Here is a 25,753-nt window from a genome sequence, read left to right as displayed (position 1 = left end):
AATAATCCACGTGAGTAAAGGCTGCTTTGAAGCTAACAGCTACGAGTAAAGGAAAAAAATCAGATTCTCATGGGGAGCAAAAGCAAACCCACATATGGATTTTAATTTGGTCACTGCTGTTTATATAGAAGATGAAAGAACTCTTGTCACCACTGCTCTTGCTTTCTTGTCACCGTTTCCACAAGTGTGGGTTAGCAGTAGCCGTTCTGTGCCTGCTTTGCACAGATGCAGATGGTGACAGAAGGTGGCTTGGAGAAGGCTTGGAATCACAATGAACTCCCAGGCCCATTAGTCCTCTGTAAGCACTGCCTAGCAAAGGACTTGCTCTCGGCTTCAAAAGCAGGCACAATTTCTGTGACACTACTCATGTACTTAATATTAAGCACACGCCTAACTGTATGGCTGGACTAGAGTCTGAATGGTTAAAGCACCTTGTAAATACTGCTTTCGCTTTCAAAATGGTTCTGGCATGCTGAGAGATGGAAGAAGCTCCCAAACTAAATGAATGCTGATCCTTGCAGTGAATTATTACTGTGTAAGACCTCTCGGCCTCTGCTCCGTATTTTCTGTGTAGTTAGGAGTTAAATTGCAAGAACTGTAAACATTCGTAGTGAAATGATCAACTGATTTTCTCCAGAGCCAGCAACTGATGTGCAAAACTCTCAAACTGTCAAAAGCCGTGGATGCATTAGCATGAAAATCATGAAATCCATGATTTCTTCCCAGGTTAGATCAATTGCTCCCACTACATCAGTATCAGGGTCAGGGTTTACTGTCTCTGTTAGTGATGCTCTTGTTGAATTTTTTTAAGTGCGTAGAAATAAAAAATAAATCAGTTTCAAAGTCGTGCTTTTCACAGTAGCTTCCTTACACTGTGGAGTAAAAGTTGCCTGGGCAACCAAGGCTTCCAATTCCTCAACATTTAAAAAGAAACAAAAGAATTATATTTGCACAAACATAAGAGGGGTCTGTGTTGAGATTTGTTGCTTAAAAAGAGCAGTCTCAAGGGCGGTGCATTTGTTGAGCCATCTCTGTGAATGTTTGTAATCACAGTCCCGTGCTGTTCTGAACAGGTACTGTGCTATGGAAGTAATACTTTGCTTTCTTTAGGAGTTTAAAGCTTCTGGGGTTAATTCACCCTTGCAACTCTCTGAGGAAAGTAGGGAAACAGAAATGCAAATAACTTGAGTAACTTTTCCACCAAAAAGAAACAGAATCAGTATGTCATGAACGAGGGTTAAACTGAGGATTTCACACTAGTAAACTGCAGGCTTACTCCGTTCTCTATGTTGCTTCTCTGATGAAACATAAACGTGCAGCTTGGCAAAATAGCTGGCCCGGGTGTAGAACAAGAAAGGAGCAATCGGAGTCTGCTCTGCCTAAACACCATGATTCGAACGTTCACTTCCCAGATACTGGACCGTGGCATTTCATTCTGTGCGAGGAGAGGGACCACATAGCAAGAGACTGGGCACTATGAGTGCTCGGTTCTGCAGTGTACGCTTTTCCTGGATATTCATCCTTGCCAGAGACTACGTTCATGACATATGTGAAACTAGTCTAAGCAGAAGCTCATAAAGCATATAGTTGCACATTAGGAAGAAACTCAGCTGGACAGATAATTCAAAGTTAATCAGATGAACTTTGAAATGCTAGATATTTTTGTCTTTTCTAATAGCTACCAACCCAAAGCTTGAGCAAATTTTTAGAAGGGAGAGGGGTGCAGAGCATTTTAACAACATTTAAAGTCTAGCTGCAAGATCAGTGCTATAACAGGAGAATACAAGCCTGCATTTGTTACAGTGAGTGCTAACCTTGGGTTCCTGCTTATTACCACAATTGTCCTTGAGCGTGTGTTATTTTTGTAAGCGCTTGTCCTGTCTCTCGGGGGGAAGGGACTGCTACAGATAAGAAATGAATCTATTGATGATGTGGTGAGTTGGGTGCTTGTTAAGCTGCTTGGTATGTGGCAGGAATTTTTGGCTAATTTAGTAGAATTACAGATTTGGGGATTTTTTTGTTTTTCCCTTTAATTATAGTTATGTAGTGTTTTGGATTCAACTTACCTTGGAAGGAGGGACTGCAGCTGCCTCTGTTCCATGTGCCAATAACAATTGAAAAGCCACATTTTGGTGAGCCCTCTGGCCTACTAGCTAGTGTCCTGTCCTGATGGACAAAGCCATTGGGTTTAAATTCTGTTTAGGATTTGCCACCTTTCAGTGCAGTCATTCTTAAAGTGACAACCTGCAGAAGTTTCTGGGAGACTCCAAACCTGTCCTCTGCTAGGAAAATGAAGCAGAACCATAGTGAGAAGATCTGGGGATTTAACACACTGAAGGAAAAAGCAAGTGTTACAGGGCAAAATCACTGCTTGCTTCTGGGAAAATCAGCAGAAGTCTAGCCGTTGGTTACATATTACACAGGGCTGAAGATCTTCATGGATCTCCTCCCACATTGCCTTTAGTTTAGAAGCCGCACGGAGTATGCGATGGAGACAGAAATGTGCTTGAGTGATCTTAGCAAGGCCTGGGTGACAGGGCTCCAGAACTGCAGTCTCAGAGATGGTGGTGTTATCCCGCCTGCTTCAGTTGTTTCAATTTGCTCCCACCGCAAAATGAGAGAGATACTGATAACCTAATTCACTCCCCGCGTAGGATGCGTTAGGTAATGTAAAGGAGGATGCGGTGCTAATGTTGCCATCGTTAGTTACACTCGGGAGCTCCCCAGCACAAGCGTTCCTTTGCGCATTTCAATCCATGCACAAACTTTGTACGTACTGCAGGAGAGAGCCGCTCCAGGGCGGGAGTGATACTTGGGGAGCAGTGTTACAACGTCAAACGGGGCATCACCTGACTGAGAACACGAGATAGGACTGAGTAAAGTGCTGCGTGCAAAGCACATCCCTGCTGCAGGACAGGGAGCTCCTAATGGAGCCGTGAAAAAGCAAGACAGTGCAAAAGAAAGCGGCATCTTTTGGAGAGGGAATTGCTAGAATAAGGATTTGGATCTTGAGGCCTAGGTCAGACTTGGGGAATGTGCATCCTTCCAGGTCTTGGCAGACAGCTTAATCTTTATCCCACCTATGAGTGCCTTACCAGAGTCTTAGCCTTCGCTGTTCCTGACAATTTCCCATAGGAGTGGCAGCCGGGGAAAGTGGGTCAGATAGCAGTTAAAAACCTGCAGCTGTCCCAGATACACATGCCTCTGGCTTAATGAAATTTCAAACCTTGAAAGAGGGGTGTTCAGGCATTTGTATGAATTTCTTTATTGAAATTGCATTCTTAATCATCTATTTCATTTTACGTAGTTTCAGGGTCCCCTCTCTGCCCTTCTCAGTTCTAGCCTTAGGTACTAATTCTGTTGAAGATCTAACAGGTTTGGATTTGATGAAAGGAGCATGTGCATGGTTGCTTCTTATTTTAAAAATAAATGTGATTGCTGTAACTTTGTTTTTGTTTTAGGGTAGGATCCATTATGATACTTCTGCTGTTATAAGAAATTCCTGTCTTAAAAATATACTGGGGACTAGGGCATGTCTCTAAAGAGCTTTTGTGTTTGAGGGTATATAGGCAAGCAAAGTCCGAATGACTAATGTTTGACTGTTTCTGTGGCCTTTTCTATTGAATGACTGGAAAATTTGGCACCTGACATGGGCAGGATGATCCTATAGACAGGCGGATGCCAGGTGGCAGTCGATCCAAAGGAGTTATAGGTGAGGCTGGTCAGAGAGAGGAACGAGGGAAGGCATTTACTTACCTCTCTTCCCTGCCAGCCCCTCAGTGGCCCTGTATGGGAGGAAGCTGAGGGCAGGAGGGTCTCTGCTCTTTGTCCCCTCTCCTGCCATCCCCCATGTGCTGCCTCAGTCCTGTTACTGCAGCAGGCTGTGCTCTGCCCGTCCCTTGGAGGACCCCAAGTGCACGTTAGAGTGGGTCCTTTTGCCCCAGCGCGGGCTGTCTGGGCAAGGCAGATGGTAAAAACGGCCGCAGTTCCTGCTCAAGATGAATGCCTTTTGCTGCGCAGAGGCCAGCTGGTCCGGGGAAGGTGTGTTCCTGCCTCGCAGGCTCACCCTTAAACGCAGCGCAGCGCGCACACATGCAGCTCCTGCAGAGCCTGGGAGGGGACTGCATCATGTGCCGCTGGCTGAGGTGGTGCTTGTAAAGAGCAGCAGTGGAGCGCTGGCAGGGGAGGTGCTAGAAAGGAGGAGGGCTCTCCTTAATTTCACCAAGTTCATTATTAGGCCAAGCAGTCGATCAGCCAGGAGATCTGCCTTTCCCCAGTGAGCCACGATGAATTGCATCCTGGAATAGTTCTTGAAAGACTACCCATGCCAGCAGAGAGACTCCAGCCCATCTGCTGCTCACGGCCTCGGCGGCAGCCTTCCTGCGTAAGCACACCAGTGTCAGGAGGGCTGTTTGCACAAGCCCGGGGAGGAATGTGGAGTTGCAGCGAGTGGCTGTTGGGAGCTGGCAGCCGGTCAAGACGTTTCCCAGCAGAGGGAGGGCTCAGGCTGCTGACACGTGTATCCCTGCTCAGAGGCAGGAGGGAGGCTGGCCGGGAAGGGATGGGCTTGGAGCAATGCCACACAGGCAGGCCGGTTTCCAAAAGGCAGTCCCAGAAGCATGTGTAAGAGGAGTGGATTACTCAGCGACAATGTGAGCTCCCTGACCCCAGCCGCTAGGAGACTTGTAGTAGTGTTTGCTAAGGGTTTGCTTTCCTCTTCTGTAATTAAAAGTTTGTAACGAATTACAGGCCCAGGCAGCCACCCTGTCCATACCTGATCTGTCATGCTTTCTTCTGTTTCTTGAAGGCTTGAAGTCTCACAGCAGGGAAGGAAGTCAAATCCACTTGAATATGCTTGAGGTGCAAGATATGGGTCCTGAAGCTGCATACATTTCTTTCTTGTTCTTCTTGGAAAGCTGTATTACTGTATTCTCTCCTTTAATTATAGTTCCTTGTGAATAATTGAATGGAGGATGCATTTGGAGAGAAATTCTGCAGAGACGGGCAGGGCTTGTGCCTGTCTGTGGTGATTTTGGTCTCAGGCTTTCTCCTGTTAGCTTCTTTCCTGATTACATAGTAAAGAAGAAGACATTCAGACAAGTTCTCTTCGAGGATATTTTAAACCTGAACACAGGAGAATGTACCTTCCTCAGTAGTCTTAGCTTTCCCCTCAGTCCCCTTCCTTTTTCCAGCCCACATCTGTTCAATTGCAAAAAAAATGAGGCACAGACGCAGTGTTGCTGTGTTGTCTAGGTCAGACAAAATGTTTCAGCCACGCTCAGTGGAATAACAGTTTTTAAAACAAGCACATGGATTTCAGCTGCAGCCATGCATGGATCTGAAAGCAGTCTCCAGATTAGAAGTCAGCACTGTAACAGAGCCAGGAGTCTCTGACCCCTCTTATCTGCATCTCTTGTACTGAAAGAACTTCCCTGTTGCATACACCCTGTCATCTCAAAAACTCCTCTCACCACTGTCAACTACAGGTCTGTTGGAGTTTTCCAGTATAAAATGTTGGTATTGAGGAGTTGGCTTATCCTCTGCCACTTAACTTAAAAAACAGTGACAGGGACAGAAGTGGCCCTTTGAGTGCAAGCAGTACATTTAGAAAAGCTTTTAAACTGGACTAAAGGAATTTTCTCCATTTACATACCTCAAATGATTGTGTCCTACTAATATTCACTTTGGTCATGTTTGGAAAAAATACTTCATTTTTTGTTATTTATTAGCAGGACAAGCTTACATTGTTTTTAATTTTGCTTTTATATAAGAAGAAAGCAGGAGCTATGTTAGTCATTGTGTTAGAATATGCTAAAATGGCCTGGTCGAACAAGCTTTAAGGTTATTTCCAGGTAACTTTTGAGATGAAAGAATGACAGAACCATTAAAATGAAATGCGTGAAGTTAGATTCTGATTGCAGCTGTTCCAGAGTACTTGAGAGCAGAACTAAAGAGCACATATTCAGAAGAGTATGACTCTGATCCTCTACCACTCTGATAAGTGTAAGGTTTGCTTTTAAATTCAGTGCGTGCCAGTAATGGGAGGAAAAGAGAACCCATGCAGGCCCTGTGGAGGTCTGTATAGCTGATATTTTCAAAAGTGTGTATGTGATTTGGATTCCTAATGGCCAGACTCACTTTAGAAAATGAACAGGATATGCATGATTTTGCAGATTTTCCTCATTTCGTCTCTTTTATGCTCATAGTAAGTACTGACCTGGGCTGGAGGAAGGGTTCTTTACTCTATTATTATTCTATGTTTCACAGCTGACTTGAAATCTCATAAAACTTTTGTGAAGATCAGCTATTGTTTCCTGCACTGTTTCTTTTTGTAGCTCTATAATTGGCCCCTATCAGATCTATTTTCTCTCTATTCCCCATTAATAGTACTAGTAGTGGTATCCTGTTTGTTGCACCTCTGTGTATTATGCTGACTGACGAAGCATCTTTTCCTTCTCTGCTGATTAATGTATCAGGATTCCAGTACCCTGTGATCGGGCATTAGCAGAAAAGGAGAACGTAAACTATTCTTCCTCATTTGACTTCAGTATTTCCCCTGTGATACAGGGTGTTGTTGACACTTAGCCATCTCTTCTACTTTAGGAGCTCTTGGTGGGATGTGTGTTGCTCAGAACCTAATTAGTACTTGTGCTTTTTCTTTTCTTCTGACCATGTAAAAGTTCCCTCTCTCTTTGTGATTTATGGGCTGACCAACCTGAGGTTAAGGAAGTAAAACCTGTGGTTTTGTGCAGACCTGTTTGGGATTCTGTGCCAAAATCTTGTCTCTCTTCCCCCAACTATTATCATTTGGTTTACTAAAAGATACTATCTATTCCTACACACCTTGTCTTTGAAATACATGCATATGTTTGTGGTTTTATCATCCTGCATAAAAGCAATTTTCCACACAGTATTTCTGTCTCAGTGCAAGGATATGGGGTGTTTTTTTACCTTTTTCAAGCCGTGGTCACCAGTTCACTTGCTCTGCAGCAGCACTGTTCTCTGTGTAGATGCCCTCCTTCCTTTAAAGATGCTTGGTCATAGATTTATGTAGTTAGAAACACAATAGCCACAGCTTCTGAATGGCTATCTGACAGTTATCTCATGTTTTCTCACCTGGAGATGCAGAGGATACTGCACCCATTTCACCTCCTTTGCATTTTCCCATCAGTCTGCTATAAACCTTAATCCTCTTGAAATATTTCATAAGACAGGTGAGGTGAGGCTGATGCTGGGAGCTGAGTAGTGACCTCTGTCACTCTAAATTGATGTTGAAGTACAACAAGGAGCTCCCTTGGACTGAAACAGAAGAGAGGAGTGAACAGAGAGACCAGGTTTATGTTGCTGCCTCTCCAACAAATACCTGTCTGGGACCTTGGACAGTCTCCTTCACTGTTCCAGGAGTGCTCTGTATTCATGATTCATTTGTTGATGTCCTTACGAGAAGCTCTTTCATGACAGTGTTTGCACACGTGTACGGTCAGTGTGTTCTGCATTTAGCTTAGGAAGTCAGCAGGGTGGAAGTGCTGTGCTGGGAAGGATCCGACTTTCAGATTCTGGAGGAATCATATTCATAATTCAGTGTTCTTGGTTCTTAATTTTTGAGTTTTGTTGGCGAGGTTAGAGGGGAAAAAGGAAAGAATGCAGAAAGAAGGTAGTGGATCATGCTATGATTTTCTGTCCTTAGAATGGCAGAACTACTTTTTTTGAGAGAAAAAGCTTTACAGCTTTTCCTAAAGAGTTCCAGGCTTTAAATTGATTGAGTGGAGTTGATTCTACTCACACTTGACTTGGTTAAGCCTTTCAGTTTTGCAGACATGCCTTTACTCTGGGCTCATCAGCATTCCTACAGAAGGCAGAAAGTGACTGGTCAAAGTAACCCTTTAGGTTTTCATGGCCCACTCTTGTCCTTTCCCTTTCTGTCTGAATTTGAAAGGCATAACTATGTCTGAACATGTTTTACAGCAGCATAACTGGTAATAAAAGAAAACCAGCCATGGATTTGGAAATGACCAGGTCAGTGTAGATTATACTTGTCTTTGCTCTCCTTATATATTTTTTTCTTCCTTCCATCTTTAGACTTTAAAGAGAAAGGAAAAAGAATATGAACACGAAATGGAGCGGCTAGCGAGAGAGAAGATTGCTACCCAGCAACGGTTGGCAGAATTGAAGAATGAGCTGAGCCAGTGGATGGACATCTTGGAAATTGATAGAATTATTCGACAGACAGTTCAGCCAGAGGATGACCAAGCATCTACCTCGACAGCATCAGGTACCCTCAGTTTCTCTGTTCTTGTTGTAATCATCACTGTACATCACAGACACAGTTATCTCATGGTAGCATGAGGGGAGGAATCTTCATTTAGGACCATTAAAATTCTTTTTGCTTAGTAACAGAACTTGAGAACAGATAAATTGCATTCAGTTAACAAAATCTATATTAGTCTGGTCCATGCTAGTTAAAATACTCTTCCCAAAACATTTCAATAGTATCAGTAATACCACTTTCACCAGTGGGTACCTACCTCAGTAGTATATGGTAACAGTATGCACTGTTATTGCAACAGACTTGGTTTCTAGCAGAATAGAAAATACCGTCTTTTCAGTGATTCTGGAGGATTCAGATATGATTTTGGATGAGCTGAATCATTGCAAGTTGCAGAAGGATATTATGTGTGGGTAAGCCCTGATGTCCAGTTTTAAGTAATATTAAAATGCACTAGGTTTTTCAAGCATCTCCTGGAAGAAATTGGAGATGGCCTTAAATGGGACTTTATTCATGTGCATGATCAGGTAGGTAATCTTAAAAAGCTGAACTTTGAGAATATCTCTAAAACCTGTGTTTAGAAGTTGAAATCAGAATCAGACTTGAAACTAATGACAAAGCCAGACAAGCTCTAGAACTCGTTTTTTAAAATCAGTCTCTGACTGAGATTCCTCAAGTCCCAGGTGCCCAAATTCACCTTCTTAGGTCTGATTTTCAGAATGCAGAGTGCTTTCAGAAGTCTACAAATGGATCGGGGGAGGGGGGGAGGGTGTAGGGGCAGCATTTCTAGAAATCAGGCTGAAGGTTTCCTGAAGGTTTCAGAATTAGAAAACACTTGAAAATCTTCTACTTAATCACTGATGTTGGCCTAATAATATATCCACCTGTGTAAAGTACAGTGAGAATCGTGCATGGACAATGTTACATAGATACGAAGTGCTGTTCTGCACATTCAGTCTGCTGATACACCTATTGAAACATGAAGCTAGTTTCCCTCTTTCACAGATATGCATCACTGCTCGTTAGAACTGATTGGCATATAAACATCTGGATGTATTTGTGCGTGGAGTTAGGAGGGTGTTCAGCCATGTAAAGAAAGAATTGGTACAGAAAGGGTCACCAGAGCATTTGAACAGCTTAGTGAGGCTTCACATTGTCTGAGAAGGGTTCCGAGTGAAGATTAAATGATGCTAATGGAAGGAAATTGTTTTTATGCGTGCTCTTCCCAGTAAGAAGTTTTTGTGAGATACTACAGTGTTTGCTTTTCACCTTACCAGTGATCAGCAGCAGGAAAAACAAGCAGTTCATGGATGTGCAGTGCTTTGCTTTCCAGAGATTGGAAGGGTATAGCAATTTGTAACCATTCGCAACAGTTCCTCCAAATAGCAACGGAATTTGCTCTTGACACTCCGGGCAGATGATAAAGCAGGTTCCAGAACGGGAAAACCTGAGTTTCTGATTTCCATTCAGCTTCTTGTATTGGGCTTGTCACCTTTGAACATACTCACGAACAGACTCTGAGCGTAGGCCGATGGAAGTTAAGAATAGGAGCACTTTGTAAATAGGAGTGTCAGCTATTCAGCTCTCCAGCTGGCATCTCCTGAAAATGATCGCTTCAAGCTACTGCTAAACACAGGGCTTGCAAAAGGGAAGCATCTTCCTTCATTTTCCTGCTGCTTCCTTGTCTTTTAAGATTTTTAATCTCTGCTGCTTGGCTGGCTTTAGAGCAGACAGCACAAAGCGCCCCGCTCGTAATCCTGGTCTCCTTAGGTTTGGCATATTCCTGCCTTGCCTCAGTTCACAGACTGGACAGAGCTCCCTTATTCCAGAATCAGACTGAGGAACTTGCTGCCATGTTCCCCCATCACTGTTTCCTTCCTGCTCTGGGAGCAGAAGGGATAGTGCCAATTGATAGAATAACTTGACAGGAAAAGAAATCCCATTCCTCTTTACGCAAGGAGCACTCCTCAGCCCAGATGGAGTTCAGCCCTTAGATGAGAGCCGGGTGTTGTCAGTATACCTCTGCTCAGGCTCAGTGGTCTTGCACTTTTCACTGCTCCCTCTGCTTCAGGGCCTGCTTTGCTTCCCTGGCCTGCCAAGTGAGATCTCAGCCTTGTATAGGCAGTCCTTTCTAGTTGGGGCTCACAGCTAATCCGGCCTGCGAGGCTCCGGGTCATTGGCCCACAGTCAGGGAAGCCAAGGGCATGCCACTCCATGGGGCTTGGTGGAGCCTGCTGTGCTGTGCTGCCCTCCCTTGACTCAATAACTCCTCCTGCTGTCACCTGTTTCTTCTCTGCTACCCTTCAGATAAGGCTGGTTAGTCCAGTTCATGCTCTGCTTTCTTTTTTATGGGAGTTTCTTCCTTTCATTTTTTTTCCAGAGGGTGAAGACAACATTGATGAAGACATGGAAGATGACAGGCCAGTGAACTCATTACCAAAACTAACCCAGCGCCAGCACCCAGAGCTGCTGAAAGCCGTCCCTTCAAATGCTACTTCACATCACCCAGCAGTTTTGCCTCAGCACCTATCTATACAGCAGAAACAAACCCCAGCCCACGCACAGCCTCCCATCCAGACACAAGCACTGGTCCAGCCGCAGGCGATTGTCCCAGCACAGACTCATATCGTGGCGGCTTCAACAGTGCAATCGACTGTTATTGCCCACACCGCCACTACCCATGCTTCGGTCATTCAGACTGTCAACCACGTGATTCAGGGTCCACAGACCAAGCACATTGCTCACATTGCACCTTCCACGTCCAGCCCTGTGCAACTCACCACTGCTGCTCAGCCTATTGGCCACATCACTGTGCACCCAGCAACCATCAATCACATGGCTCACCTCGGCCAGCAGTTACCCATCTATCCTCAGCCCGTGGCCGTCAGCCAGCCAGTAGTGAGCCACATTGCTCACACTATTTCTCACCAGCAAGTGAATGGAACCACAAATCTCGGCCAGCAAGCAGTGATGGCCAAACCTGCTGTAGGAACCCAAGTTGTCCATCATCCACAGTTAGTTGGGCAAACGGTCCTAAATCCGGTAACTATGGTAACCATGCCATCATTCCCAGTGAGCACACTGAAGCTGGCCTAGAGAGGATAGTGCGACGGCAAAGTCTTTTGTGGGAACCTTTCCTAAACTCCATACATTCCAACCACGTCCGATTTCAAGGGAGAGAAGTGCAGAAAACTGAGAATGGCAAGACACGTGGGTTGGGGCCTACTGGGGCTATCCTCAACCACTCAGTAACCAACCTGCTAGTGATGATGAGAAACGGGGCCTCTCTGCACTTGAATTTTGCTAATCAGAGAAAACTTTAAAGACAGTTGTTCATGGTGATTTTTTTTCCTTTTATGTGTAATCAGTGAAATATGGATATGATGTTCTTAAGACTTTAATTTTCCCCTTTCATGTGTTGCTTCTTTGTAGAATAAAAATTGCTGATCTCTTTATTGAGACATTGCGTAGAATGGAAAAAAATCATAGAAGTCTATATTTATATATATGTGTGTATGTGTGTGTATATATATGTATATACATATATATATAAATATAACATTTGAAGAAGGCCTTTGGTAAGGTTGATTATTTTGCAGGATTATTAGACAAAATTCATTTTTGGAGGAAGAAGACAGTGTGTCCTCTCTAAACAAGAAACTTTAAGATAGACGGTTTGGTGGACCAGGGTACATATACAGTGACAAAAAAAGGTAAACCATGTTAAAGGTATTTCCCTTCAATATATAACATTTCAAAAAAACATCTAAAATCACTGTGACTTGTTATGGCATTTTAAGGAAATTCTGTCCTGTCTAATAAAAGGAAAAAGAATACACAACTGGACTTCATTTGTTGCAGTTTTATAAATGACTTGATATTTATAGCTATGTCAAAAAATACATGTTTTTTATTATTTTAAAGGTTGACAATATGTTTTTGTTTGGTGGGATTTGGGGTTGTTTTTTTGTTTTGGTTTGATTTGGTTTTGCTAATGCAATAATTGATTTTGCAGAATTCTGTTCATAGCACTCCCAATTTTAGGATTCTTCATGCCAGTCCCAAACTCCCAGGTTTTGGGTTTTGTTTTGACAGGGGCAGTTATTTTGAACTAGCAACTTGCAGTATATTTATCGGGTCTGAGAACGGAACCTGGGACAACAAGCCCAACAGAAATTAAGTTGATCTGCTGAAGGGGTTTCTTTTCTTTGTTCCTTAACTGACCATGTTTTAGTGTGGAACAGTTAGTGGATTAAAAAAAGGATAAATGTGCATGTGATATGCTCCAAAGTGCAAGCCATTTTGACAGCCTTTTTTCTTTGGGGGGAAAAAATAGCAAATCTAGTTTTGTATAGGATAACAGTATATTCCATGAGATCAGTATAAATAACCTGACAGTTTGTCTTACAGACTACAGTGAAACGTGCACCAAAGAAAACCCCACATACTAAGTAACTGTCCTGTTCCATCCAGATCTCCAGTTAATGGCAAACTCCCACTGAGTTATGAGATGAGGGATATTATTTGTCTCTGCTGGTATCTGCCAGCCTGTCTGGGAGGTTGCTTAGGACATGTTTCATTGTTTACTGAATATTCTGTTCCTTGCACCATTATATGTGTAGTACTACTATTAATGATCTCTCTTATGTTCCTTGCACCATTTTGTATGTAGTACTACTGTTAATGATTTCTTTTCCATCTTCCTCTTCAAAAACTGCAGTCCTAACACAGGCAAAATTCTTGCTGTAGCCAGTGGACATTTTCCTTGAGTCAGGATAAGAGGATGGTCCCTGCTAGCATCTGACCAGTTACAGTTTGGAAATGGCACCAGTTTGGAGGAGGAGGTAAGATGGGGTTGAACACTCATGGGACCACCTTTGCTGTGCTAGCTGTCTCAATCTAGTTTTTGGTCAAAATCTTCTATGGGAAAACTTAATCTGTAGTCTGTGTGTGTCCAAAATGCCTGCCGACTCCAGCAGGATTTTTGCCTCATTATGGACTGCTGTGAAGAGTGGCATAAGTTTAATTAAAAAAAACTTGCCAGTTTTAGACTGTCCAAACTATGGTTGGAACTGTGCTGGAGGCAGGAATTACTGCAAACAGAGATCAAGTATGATTTTGCCTTCTGAGGAGTCATGGCTAAGAATTACATTAAATCAATATTTTTGAAGGCCCAGGTTGCTCAGTAGTTAGCACTTTTTTTCTTATATTCATGTTAGTCCAGGAAGCTCTTGCTCGTGTTGCTAGCACAGTTTCTGCAGTAGAATGGACAAATCTTTAAGGGAGTTATTTCTTATCTTTAAACCATGTTTACATAGATTGTTCTTTCTCACTTCTAGTGCACTGTTAACATTACAAGGGAAAACAGAATCACCAGGGGCTTATTGTCTCTTTTGTACGTTCAGGTGCTCTCTCAAGGAGGTTGTATTTTGTGTGCAAGTGGGAGTCTTTGACTAATGGTATTGGACATCAGCATTAGATATCAGGACAGTTATTCTTCAGAAACTTTTGAAAGCACTGAGTATTTGCAGCGGGGTGATCTGCCGCCTTAGGAGAAACTGCGTGGCTTTGTTTCCCCTAGCTGTGTTAGACAGGAAGAAGAAACAGCCTCCTACCTTTCTTCTTCACTGTTCCAACTCACAGATCCCTACAGAATAACAAAACCAAGGCAGGAAGCCTCATTTCTAGCCAGCAATGGCTAAACTTGTTAAAAGAGAAAAAGCCCAGGTGAGCACAACAGCAAGGGATAATAATACCTAGCTGCCGAGGAGCACCAGGAGTGGTACATGGGAGCACCCCTCGCCCCCTTCCCGTTTGCGGGTGTTGCCAGGGAGTTACAGTAACGGCATGTGCAAGTTTAGCCTGCTCTTCTTAGATGTGGTTTTGTATGTCAGTTTACTTTCTTTTGACCCCAGCTTAACTCCTTTGGCTTATTATCCTAATATACCTGATAACTAGCAGTGACATAGATATGCAGTTATTCCTATAACACGTGGAGTACCCTGTCCGTGTTTTCCACAGTAAAATATGTAAGAGGTCAAGAGAAGAGTTCCCATTTGATTTGTTAGAGGTTTTCTTGTGGATTTTTTACTGGCCTTTACTGTGTGGACATGTGATCCTGCTGACCTCTTAATCTTCTACTGCTTTATTTATGGTTTAAAGGTAACAGTGTCACTAGTAGTACTCATGGATAAGTCCTCTTTCTTTGCTACTTTTTCTCCCCTTGAAGTTGGGTAATTTAGTTATGTCTGAACCCCTTCATCAGTGTTATGCTTCATCTGAGGAAAGGCTTATCCCATTAGGCCAGCCCATAAATGGGTCTAAATGTCCCAGATCATCCTTGTTCTCACCCGCATTCTCCATGGTAACCAGAAACATTTCTTTGTTTTTGTTTGTTTGTTTTTTAAAATCAGCAAACTTTCTTCTGTTCTGTGGGGAAAAGAACAAACCACAACTCTACTTTTCTCACCTGTCATTCCTACACAGAAACTTCAGATTTACTCTAATGCTCTTAGAAATCATGTTCAGTACTGTATAACAAGGGGCACTTTAGAAATGTCTCTCCTCCTTTGATATATGTGTTTTCCCTATGGAGAAAGCTATATAAAAATATATATATATATGTACACTTTGGGATTCAGAAGATCTAATTTGTCCCAAAAATCAATAAATACAAAGTTTACAAGAAATCTCTTCTGTCGTTGAATAATATTAGTTGTGGGTAACCATGCCACAGAAGAAGTAGAAAATGGGTTTTCTGTGTAGTAATTTGGGAAGACTGCTGTCCTTTCAAGCCTGATTCAGAGCCTGTGTAAGTTAGTGGAAATGGTTCCACTGATTCAGCAGGCTTCAGGTCAAGCATCTACAATGCTGTTTCCTGACTTTGCAGCCTGTACGCCAGCCATGGGACATGCAGCGCTATAGGTAGCGTAGAACATGCTCAGAGGCTTGATCTATACTTAAATTTTTTGTCAACATAGTCATGTTTGTTATAATTGCAAAAACACACCGATAGATCTGCGTGAACAGAAACCCTAGGATGACTGCAGTTATATGGAAAAATATTCTTTTGCTTTCATAGCTTATTCCCTTTGGGGAACTGGATTGCACTATCCTAGCAGAAGAACTGTTTTGCTTGTATAACCTGTGCCTACACTAGGGAGTTTCCCAGAGAACCTCTACGGCTATGGACCAACCAGCTAACCCTGTAAGTGTAGATGAGCTCCAGAGCTGGCTACTGAGAAAGAGCAATCTGAAGGTCAGTCATTTCCAGTTCTTTTTTTTTTTAAGCTAATTTCTAATTTTCACCTGCCAAATAAATAAATTTCATCTAAATGCAGACAAATAGGAATAAAACCAAATTGTTGTTTTAAAATTATCCTGAAAAGAGTTCTTACAGTTTACACTTTAGATGTGGGGATATATTCCTGACCTCATGGATATAAATGAGACAGAACCTCCTTAGTTTAGTTTAGGAAGTTAAACTAGCTATCCAAACAACCCGATTTTCTACCATTCTCTGCAGTTGCTCATACTTGAATCAGATCCAAAACATTGTGAATCAGACCTCCTTGTGCGTGTGTTTGTGTGTGTATGTGGTCGATGGCATTCTGTATGTGCTTCGCTCTCCTACAGTAGAAGTCTAAAGCAAGATGTAAGACTTTAGTGAATTAGCCCTATTATTTCTAAAATTCTCTTCTCAGTGTTGTGAATTAACCAACATTTACGTCAGCTGCAGACAAACATGGTTTCTTGCTGTTAAAGCACTTGCTGTGGTCCTAGGTAGACCTGCTGTTGTTTTTTTGTAATCCTCAGATTGCTCAGGATTTTTAAAACTGATCAAAGCAAAGCAGGTGGGGAGGCCAGGGGAAAGGGAAAAGTTTAAAAAAGACGCATCAAGTCTAGCAAAGTAATTTTAATAATTTTGACATGGTATCAGGCAAACAGTAGGAATTTTTAAACTCCTAGCTCACTAGGTCTTTTTAAAAAGCATACTCAGTATTATACTTGCATCCTAGTACAGGCTGAAGGATTGTCTTGGCTGCAAAAGGCATTGCAGTTTTGCAGAATATCATAATTGGCTCAATTCTACCACCATGGTTTGAGAAGCACTTGCTCATCTTAGAGAGCCTGGTGGAAGTCAAGGCATTGCACAAGCATGGATGGTAGAGTCAGACCACGCGTAGAAAAGCTTTCCTTGGCTCATGCATTCAGAGCTTGTGAGATAAGCTAATATATTCAGCTGTCTCTCAGCTGATGAGGGCCGTATCTTGAAGTCTTGACTCATACCTTTCTCAGGCAAAACTTACATTGATCTCAGGAAAGACTGAGAAGAGACTTCAAGATTTAGGGACCCGTGCTGCAGTTGATGGCATGGAGCAGGCTGCTGTGCCCAGTAAAGCTGGGCTCCTCAAGAGCTCAGTCTGTACGCTTGAGCGGTGTCGCTTGCACTGTTGGGGCTGTAGCCCTTAATACACTTCAGACTGGAATATGTTGAGTGCAATTTTTTACATGCATTCAGGTTTCCAAAGTTTAAAAGGTCTTGCAAGCTGCATCAATCTGTAAAACAAAGATAAATCATTTTTATATGAGGCTAAACCAGATCATTGTTTTTAACCTTCCTTTCAAACAAGACCTTTTTTCTGCTGGCATTTGATTTGCAAAGAGAGAGAGAAAGGCAAGGACACATAGCAATAGCCAGTGCATAGGGCACCTCTGTTTCTCCCAGCCTCCGTATTAAACAGATTAGGTGGATGTGAAAGATAGTTTTGACCAAAAATGTGTCTTGTACATTTTGCTGTATTAAAACAAAGATAATCATTAATAATAATTACATGCTTTTATGAAGATTACCCACAGAGAAGGTATCACATACTTTATTTGTGATTTGCGTTCAAGAATGATATGTCCCTGAAGTGATTAAGGTGTGAGGGGTTTGGTTCTGGGAGTGGGAAAACAATCTGCATTAGGAGAAGGATCTCTCACTTTTCTGTGGTCAACAGAGGTATGCAAGAATATCCCCTTTGCTCAATCTTTGGCTGTTTAATTTCCATGTAAAACAGAGAGCTGATAACACAATAAGCCCAAGAAGGGAACAGGACAGCTCCAATAAGAAGGGATTTCTCAGGCCCATATTATCAGTTGAGTCAGTGTCAGTGTTGTTTACAGGCTGTTCCTTTAAACTCTTCCCAGTGTGCATGTACAGAACAGCCCTGCTGGATAGAGAACCTGTGTTTTGCCAGTTTGGACCCCATCCTTTACTTTCAAATTCCCATTGTGTGGGAGTTTGACGTATCCAAAGGGAGCAAAGTAGAGGCCTTTTAACCGTAACAAGGAGATACCTCCAGAGCTGTAATAATTGAAGCATAAGCTGAATGCTTCCATTGACTTCAAATCACAAGGTCGGGGACAGCACTGGCAATATAGCTACATGCTCCGTATGTGCACGTGTGAGTGTGTCTGCAGTTCCTAAAGGAGGATACGAGGATGGGTGTTTGTGCATGCCCACGTAGTGTGTGTGCCTGTGTAAGGATAAAACAGCAGGACCTGACCGAAACCTCAGATCTAAACACCTTTCACCTTTGGGGAAAATCAGATCTGAAGCCAAAATGTTCTGGTCGGGCCTCTTTTTATGCGTGTGTGTGTATGTGTGTGTATATCTCTGTGTTCTGGTAAAATGCTGGATGTCCAATGAAAGTATAGTTCAGGTATTAAGTTCTCTGTGGTAAGACTTTGGTGATGAAGGAAGCTGAAAAAAACCACACACAGCTGGTGAAATCTGAAGGCCTCCATGTTATTAATCTGTCCTGAAATCCAAAAGTTGAAGAGCCTGACTTCGTCCTTGAAGGGGAATAGTCACTAGGAAGAAAACTGAGCTCTTCTGGAGCAGTGCTAGATTTATTTTTAGTTTGTTTGTTACTTGGGTTGATTTGGGAGCAATCACTGTGTAAGGCAAAATGGAGAAAATCAGTAGTAAATAACAGTGGTTATTCAAGGTTCAATCCTGCATCGTTCAGATTCATGGGAATGTTACCACTGTCTTCAGCGGAAGCAGGATCAGGCCCAAAAAAGCAGGAAAAGATGAATTTTATTTTGTTTTCTTTACCTGCCATAGACCTTGACAGATGTGATGTTCCCTCTGCAGTGGCTTCTGCTCTTTTAAAATTGTACGCAATTTATCCAGGTAGGAAATGAACCAACAACAAATTCGTATTTGGTTTAATATTGTGCTAGAAAGATAGTAGGTCCAAAGATTAGACAGACTGTTGCATTCTGGTGTTGGACTACTTGTCTTTTATCCTTTTTTTTAATTAAAAGTGGCCTTCTGTAACAAAAGAACAAAAGAAACAAAAAAACATAAAATGCCTTTGAGTGGTTTAGATGGAGGGGAGACTCTATTGCTGCTTTTGTCAATATTGGTGTGATTGTCTGTATGCACGCCTGTTTATATACGTATAGAAATTCAAGCAAAGACTTTATTGTGTCTCCGATTTTTGTATGTAGCCTGTGTCTCTTTTGGACTGATTTGCATCCTGAGTGAATTTTTGCATTTAAAAAAAAGTGTGAAAATTGTTTTGGGTTGGGGATTGGGTGGGGACAAGGGGCATTTGAAGACATCACTTGTGCGATTTTGGGAGGGAGGGAGGGCCTGGGGAGAAGACTTAATTTGCCTGGTGTGAAAATGCATTTGATGTTTGTTTGGTCCCCCCCTTGCTTTCTGTGATGTGTATTGAAAAACATATTGAATAAAGGTAAACATTTCTTAGCTAGGTTTAGAGGCAGCCTGATCTTCCAAGGTGTCTAAATACCTCCTCCAAATCCATCAGAGATTGGGATTTTCTTCTCTCAAGGACTTGGGATCAGACCTTAAGGCCCAGATTCATCAATCCATTTCTGTTTATCTAAGCAACAAATGTTTAGTCCCAATGAGTTTTAGGCACTGGCTTAAGCATAGTTACACTGCTGAGCTGGGACCTGAATGCCTTAATTCTCTTGCAAATGGAAGCGGAGGTGCCTAGCTGCTTAACACCATTTAGGTGAGGCTCTTAAGATTTGCATGTATTTTTTCTTGAGTAAACAGTTTTTCATTTCAATTTTATTTTTATTCTAAAAGACATTGAAATCTAATACTTTTGACCTATTTTCCATCTCTTGTTATCATTTACAACAGATTAAAATATAACATTACTTTTAGATTTTTTTCTTCTTTAGCCAAAATACCAGCTGTTAAGAACAGACATTCAGAGTTAAGGAAGAGATTGTCTTTTACAAATACTTTATGTTTAGAGTTATTTCTCATTAATGGCATCTTTCTCTTCCTGTTATGTAGTGTTTAAAAATAATAATCTAAAACTTGAATTATTAAAATACCAGCATAAACACGGCAGCAGAGAAGTGCAACCTTGGAGAATGTTTCATTTGGATGTTTCCTCGTGATCATGTAGATCCATTGATGCTTCTCTTAATTTCTAATTTAAGGGTTCTGCCACAGAAGAAAAAAATTACAGACCCATTCTTAATTATTTGCCCTGCTCTTCTGTATTGCTAGTGTAGTATGAAGATGCTTTAATGCTTGGAATTTGGATGTATACCTACCATAGGATGCCATTTTGGTCCCATAGAGGTATCATGGTTCTACTGCAAATCAGAATGAGGTCCATTAATCTGACCCATTTCTTTACGCTGAGAAAATGAACTTGAGTTTTGAAGGAGTGTTTTGGCAGGACGCAGAACAGTCCGTTGTTCCCCAGCATGACGGGCGCTGTCCTGTGAGCGTCTGCTTCCAGGGATACGTCCAAAACTCCCTTCCATTCCCCACTTCGGTACTGTGTTTTTTACCTTTCTGACTTGTAGTTGCTTCATTCCATGTGTTTTATTTTTCTTGTTCTGAAAGGCCACAAACTGTCAGTTCTGTCTATAAGGCTGCATGACATAGTGCTGTTCAAAACAAAAAGTTGAAAATACACTGTCTGCTCAGGCCTGATTCTGCCAGGTGCAGTCACTGATGGGACATCTTGCACGAGGAAAGTTTTCAGGACTGGGTCTATACACTTTCAGATCAGTGAAACTAATATGAATGCCTTACAGATATGCCTTAAGAATCTGATCCAACAGAGAGTTTCTTCACAGAGTAAGAAATAAAGTATTAATTGAGTTCACTGAACTATTTCTTTGCTGACAGTTAAGCACAAGCTTCAGCGTTCTGCTCGATGAGGACTTGTGGTAGGAGTGGAATACCATCCCATCCCTATTATTAGGACTTTTTTAAAGAGATCCCTCCCACTTCTGTCATAAATGTAAGCACCCTTGTGGCTAAAAGTATTTACCTTTATCGTCTTTGAGATCTTTGCATTAGGAATGTTTCAGTGAAGATGTTGATTGTAAGTGCAAAGTTACTTCCAATGCTTGCCACTGATTCAAAGCCCTGGAAACCTAATTGCCTCCTATTGCACATCACAGGAAAGCCAACAAATCAGAATATAATCACACTGGGCAAATGCAGTCTTTGTTTACAGTGAGGACTTGTCACTGTGTTATCAATTTATTGAAATATGAAATAATGAAAAACATAGACTGTAAAGATTTTTATGTGTTTGGATACATCTGCTATGTGAAAAAACAACTAATTTTGTACATATTGTATTTTTACTATTCAGCTGTATTATACTAGCTCTTCATGCTCCAGAATTTAGGTATCCAACATGAATAATATCCATGTAATAAGCACTTGCCTGAAATAAATATAAAACTGAAATAAACATGCACTGAAATCTGAAACAGGATTCTGCATTTTCATCCTTGTGCTTTGCATGCAGATATTTCACTTTATTTATAATTTTCCAATTATAAGGACAATGCTGTGGCCATAGCTTGCTCTCCAAATATGAATTATTGGTCAGTAAGTCTGGAACTGCTCACGAGAGTAAACACTGTAGCTGCCTTAATGTGTTTCAGGATCAAGCTTTCCAATACCACTCTCAGGAGGGGAAAGCAAGCATTCTTTCCAAATTCCAGAATTTGTCAAAATGAGGAAGTAGACATTACTTGAACATTAATCAGCAAAGCATCTTTAATTTATTGGCCTTCTTTAGAGAAGATTAAGATGTAGTATCTTTAGAAAGTGTAAATGTAGGCGTTCTGCTGTTGATGTCAGTACCACCGGGAGAACTCTGCAAGATGCCTTTGCTCTGTTGGCTTCAAGTTAGATGCTGATGATCCAAATAAGTTCTTTTTTTTGGTTCACAGTTCACATCCCCAGATTCCCTCGTTATCATTATTCATCTTCGTTTAGGCAGGGGACGATGACTCAGTCATTAAAATACCTGTGTCTAGTAGGAGCTGCACTTCTAAACTGGGGTTTTATGCTAGCAGTAGACCTAAGGCACCTGCTGACCGATGGACTGTGCTTAGCCTGTGAAGGATTTTGGTTTCTTCGTGGGCAAAGCCCCAGAAATTTTGACTTCAAAGGGCTCCAGATGTGCCCCTTGGCCAGTAAGCCTTGTCCCAGGGGAGCATGCTAATTACTGTCAGAAACTGAGGCCACTTCTCATCAGGAGTTTCAGGGACAGTTGTTCAAACGAGTATTAACAGGCAGGTCTTTTCTTCGTGCTGTATGCCTGTTATTAAAGTTTACCTCATTCTTCCTATTTGTACAATGACTGTGAACCATAACCAAACCTTCTCTCCACATCAGCCAGGAAGAAGCAAGCCAGAGCCTTGCGAGCAAACTGCAGTACTTGCCAGTGGTGTTTCTGTTGTGGGATGCTGCGGTGACAGTCTGAGATGGACCAGCTAGGTCCCTAAATAGTCTCTGATGTTCATCAGCGTAATACCGCGACCGTTTATGTCAGGTGAGGGTTCCTGCCCCGTGTCCACTGTAACTTTCACTCCCTGCAGCCAGAGAGCTTGTGCAGTCGAGGGCAGCTGCTGGGCCTGCACGGCACTGGTGTGACGGGACTGTTGGCCTTTGCTAGCCAGGCCCAGCATCGAGGCTGCAAACATTCCTCTGAGATGGGTCTGATCCCCAGAGAGGACCTCTGCAGGGTCCATGCCTGGAAGGTAAGCAATTGGAAGTACATTCTGGCTACGCCTTCTTCATCTAACTCAGATTTAAATGCTCTCTTCTACAGATTGTAAACTTGGATGTCTCAGGATTTCAGAAAATCTGCTTTCTGGTTTTTGCCTATGTGGACTCAGACTCAGGTAAGCCAGCGTGCAGGCTGTGCCCTGTGAACACTCAGTGCTTCTGCGCAAGTGAGCACCAGGGGATGGCCGTGCACAGTGCAGCCCAGCGCAAGCAGACGTACACCTACCCCTCCATGTGCGCATGGAGGCAGACGGGCACACGTGCAAACTCCCTCTCATTGCACCCGGTGTCTCAGTTGCACCGCTGCCGTATGCATTCAGGGAGGCTGATAGGAAGTCATCTGCCAGCAGGGTTAGCACCTCGTGGGCACTCAGACCGCTGCCTGCAGGCGTCCGCAGCCTGCCCTCAGCAGCAGACGTGGGGTTTTTTGCTTCGGTACCGATGGGCACCCGTTGAGTGCTGTGTGTGGGTGGGCTTCGGGCGCTGCACGCAGCCCCCAGGTGCCAGGGCCAAGACGTGGTTCGGTCAGCGTATGTGTGCTTACGCGGGGACCACGTCTGTTCACTGCGCCTGGGCTAACCCCGAATGCGCTACTGAAGGCCCATGGCACAGGCAGTGGGAAAGCAGGTCCTTCTGCAGCCATTCCCCCTGTGCAGCTGGGCTGTTGTGTGGCTATGGAGAGAATGAATTTTTGTAGGCTAAGTGAAGGCCTTCGCACTGGAGCTATTTGCGTGAAGCTCCCTGTTTTCTCCCTAAGGGGAAGACAACCGTGTGCAGACTGATCTCAGAGCTAAGCAAGCCACAGCTTTGGCAGGGAGCTGGCGTGGGGAAGAAGGGCCTTGCTTGCCCTCTACCATTCCCTTCTGGCTTCATCCAGCAGAGACCCGTGAGGGTGTCAGGCAACAGGACATGCTGTAGCCCTCCCGCGTGAGCCGAGCCTGCGGTGCCCAGTGCGTGGCTGCGAGCCCAGCTTCCCTCTGCGGCTGCGCTCACCCACCATGTACGTGGCTGCGTCTAGCGCAGCTCTAAGCTGCTTACAGCCCGCTGCGCACCCCGCATGGGAGAGGGCTCCTGTGCTCTGGGCTTCTTACCTTAAGCGCAGTTCCTCTGCGGTGGAGGCAAAGCCATGATACAGTGGGTAAAGTAATGGTCCGAGTAACTCTGGCAAGAGACCCAGGTCTATATCCGCCCCTCCGTCCCCATGCATTTTGTACTCTACTGAAATCTTGGGGGGGAAGTTTTGTGTCACCAGCCCAGTCTTGCACTTGCTGTGCCCACAACTTCCTTCCTGAATGAATAGATAAAAAAGGGTAGACCAGCTGAATGCACCAAGCAGCAGTGCAGCTGGCTGCGGGTGCAATGCCGTGTCATCCCCCCTCCTGCATGTCTATAAACACTGCTTGAAAATCAGCTATGCAGGAGCGTGTGCAGGCTGGTGGCCACCTTCCCGCGCAGAGCCAGGCGTGCGGAGGGGTGGCCCTGCAGCTCAAGGGCACTGAGCATTTGCCTTGCTGTTCGCATGGTGCTTCACAGAGGTGCTGCAGCCTTTTTCCTGCCCGCTGACAGCCGCGCTTCGTGTTAGCCTGTGGTCTGGAGCCCAGGGGAGAGGAGGGAGAGGTCTCGGCACAGAAGGGATGCTGCAGTGGGAACCCTGTCCCCAAGGAAGGCGCCTTCCCAGGACCAGTCCCTGCTTTAAACCATGGACTCTGTCCCCAGGGCTGGTCATGTCAAAAGGGTCTTGGGTCAGACGGGGAGGTTTTTGCACAATACTGCTGCAAGCAGATATGACCCTGTCTCACTCTGGTGATGCGAAACAGGAAATGAAATCCACTACGGAAGCACTGGGGTGCGGACAGCTCTGCTGTAGCAAGACACCAAGGCTGAGGAGTCCAAAAACTGCTCTCAGCTTCGTCTAAACAGTAAAGCGAGAGCAGAATCAGACCCTTAATGGCTGGACTCGTCCCAGAGGCTTTTTTTTGGCACTTCTTGCACAGCCCTTCGCTGGAGAATTGGGACCATCTGTAGGGTCCAGCCAGCTGGGGAGAGCATCTGGGCTGAAAACAGGGCACCATGTGCCGTACATGGACCTGTTCCCTGCACTGGTGGCAGCTCAGGCCTTGCCGTCCTTCCCACCAAGAAAGGCAGCTGGGCTATTAACCGAGTGCAAAGCCTGGGGATTCAGGGCCAGGATCACAGCTTCTCCGTGCCTGAACACTGGCGTGGGCAAAAAATCTAACGTCAGTTGGGTCGTTTTGGGCCAATCATGCATGTGGGTGAATGTATTTATGGCGTGACCTATCACTGCAGGAACAGTTGTCTGTTGGGACTAGAATTAAGCAGGGGAGGAGGGTCATCCAGCACCTGTAATGCTCATTGCCAATGTTTGTGTGTCCAGATCTGCTAGGACACAATTCATCACTGCTTGCGTTTGCTTTCTTTGTGTTGCAGGTCAGGCAGCGTCTAGGCTTCCTTCTCCACCCGTGCCATGAAGGATGTGAGCCCCACCGAAACACTTCTGCAGTATGACTAATCTGGCGTTCCCCCTCTGAGCCACTCCTGCATCTCCTCCCAGTGCCATGGAGAAAGGCTGAAGCTGGAGCTTTCATCCTGACCAGCTGGAGCGTGATGGAGCAGGAATCCTCATGGGGTTTCAGCCCAGTCTGCTGATATTTGCAGTCGTTGGATGCTGGTGAGTATTTCAGACACTCCAAGCTTTTAGATAAGAACGGATTTGGTGGGTGTCTTGCCCCAGCCTGTGTCCGGAGTAACGCTGAGGCATGTCCTCATTTTGCATCCACACCTGGGACAGTAAATCTGCAGGTCGAAGTATTGCCTCTTGAATTTGTAACAGGATCCAGGGTATCGTCAGCTTCCTTGCATGGGCCTCCACTGCCCCCCTCCAGTCCCTGCCCACGGGCTTCTGAAACACTGTTAATTATGCCCCATTTGCTTTCCAAACTGCTAACCAAGGCTTTTTTGCTGAAACATTGTTACACTATTTTCAGCCTGCCTTGTCAGCCCCAGGAGATGCTTACATTGGATTTGGTTAATTAGATGCTATTAAATAGTCAAGATAGATAGTCCAGTAATTTGCTCTCATTGGTATGGAAATGACCTGTCCTCTCTTTTGTCTACGCTCTTGACATGTAAGATATTGTTCATCAGAGTATTTATAATCTGTTCTCTAGTCAAAATTTATACTAGATCTGAAGACAATATGTTCCGAAAAGGGAAACTGTGGCTTTATAGGCAGAAAGGTCAGATGCACTCAGACTTGAACTCATGCTAGATCCAGTGATTGCTCAGCTTTACGGTCTGATGCTGCCTCAGTTACACCTGGGCAAATACTAGGTTTTGTTAAAATTGGGCCTTTTTAAGTTGGAGAACACCGAGGGATTGCA

The 25,753-nt window shown here is 43.7% G+C and overlaps 1 protein-coding gene and 1 long non-coding RNA gene across 4 annotated transcripts in view; both read left to right on the top strand.

The window, feature by feature from the left end:
• Window positions 1-11,725, top strand: part of MNT (MAX network transcriptional repressor) — a 50,794-nt gene extending 39,069 nt beyond the window's left edge. For all 3 annotated transcript variants that reach the window (XM_067309949.1, XM_067309948.1, XM_013960157.2), the window contains 2 exons: window positions 8,080-8,272; window positions 10,647-11,725. In XM_067309949.1, the coding sequence (XP_067166050.1) occupies window positions 8,080-8,272; window positions 10,647-11,362 (909 nt within the window). In that variant the 3' untranslated portion in view covers window positions 11,363-11,725. The remainder of the gene's footprint in view (window positions 1-8,079; window positions 8,273-10,646) is intronic.
• A 10,320-nt stretch (window positions 11,726-22,045) lies between these two features.
• On the top strand, window positions 22,046-24,896 carry LOC136993960 (uncharacterized). The gene is made up of 3 exons (XR_010886239.1): window positions 22,046-22,116; window positions 22,396-22,468; window positions 24,801-24,896. It is a non-coding gene; the product is annotated as an uncharacterized lncRNA (long non-coding RNA).
• The last annotated feature ends 857 nt before the right edge of the window (window positions 24,897-25,753 follow it).

The sequence above is a fragment of the Apteryx mantelli genome, chromosome 22 (assembly GCF_036417845.1).
Source record: "Apteryx mantelli isolate bAptMan1 chromosome 22, bAptMan1.hap1, whole genome shotgun sequence".
NCBI lineage: Eukaryota > Metazoa > Chordata > Aves > Apterygiformes > Apterygidae > Apteryx > Apteryx mantelli.
The sequence above is the reverse complement of the archived record's forward strand: the minus strand, read 5'-3'. Positions and strand labels throughout refer to the sequence as shown.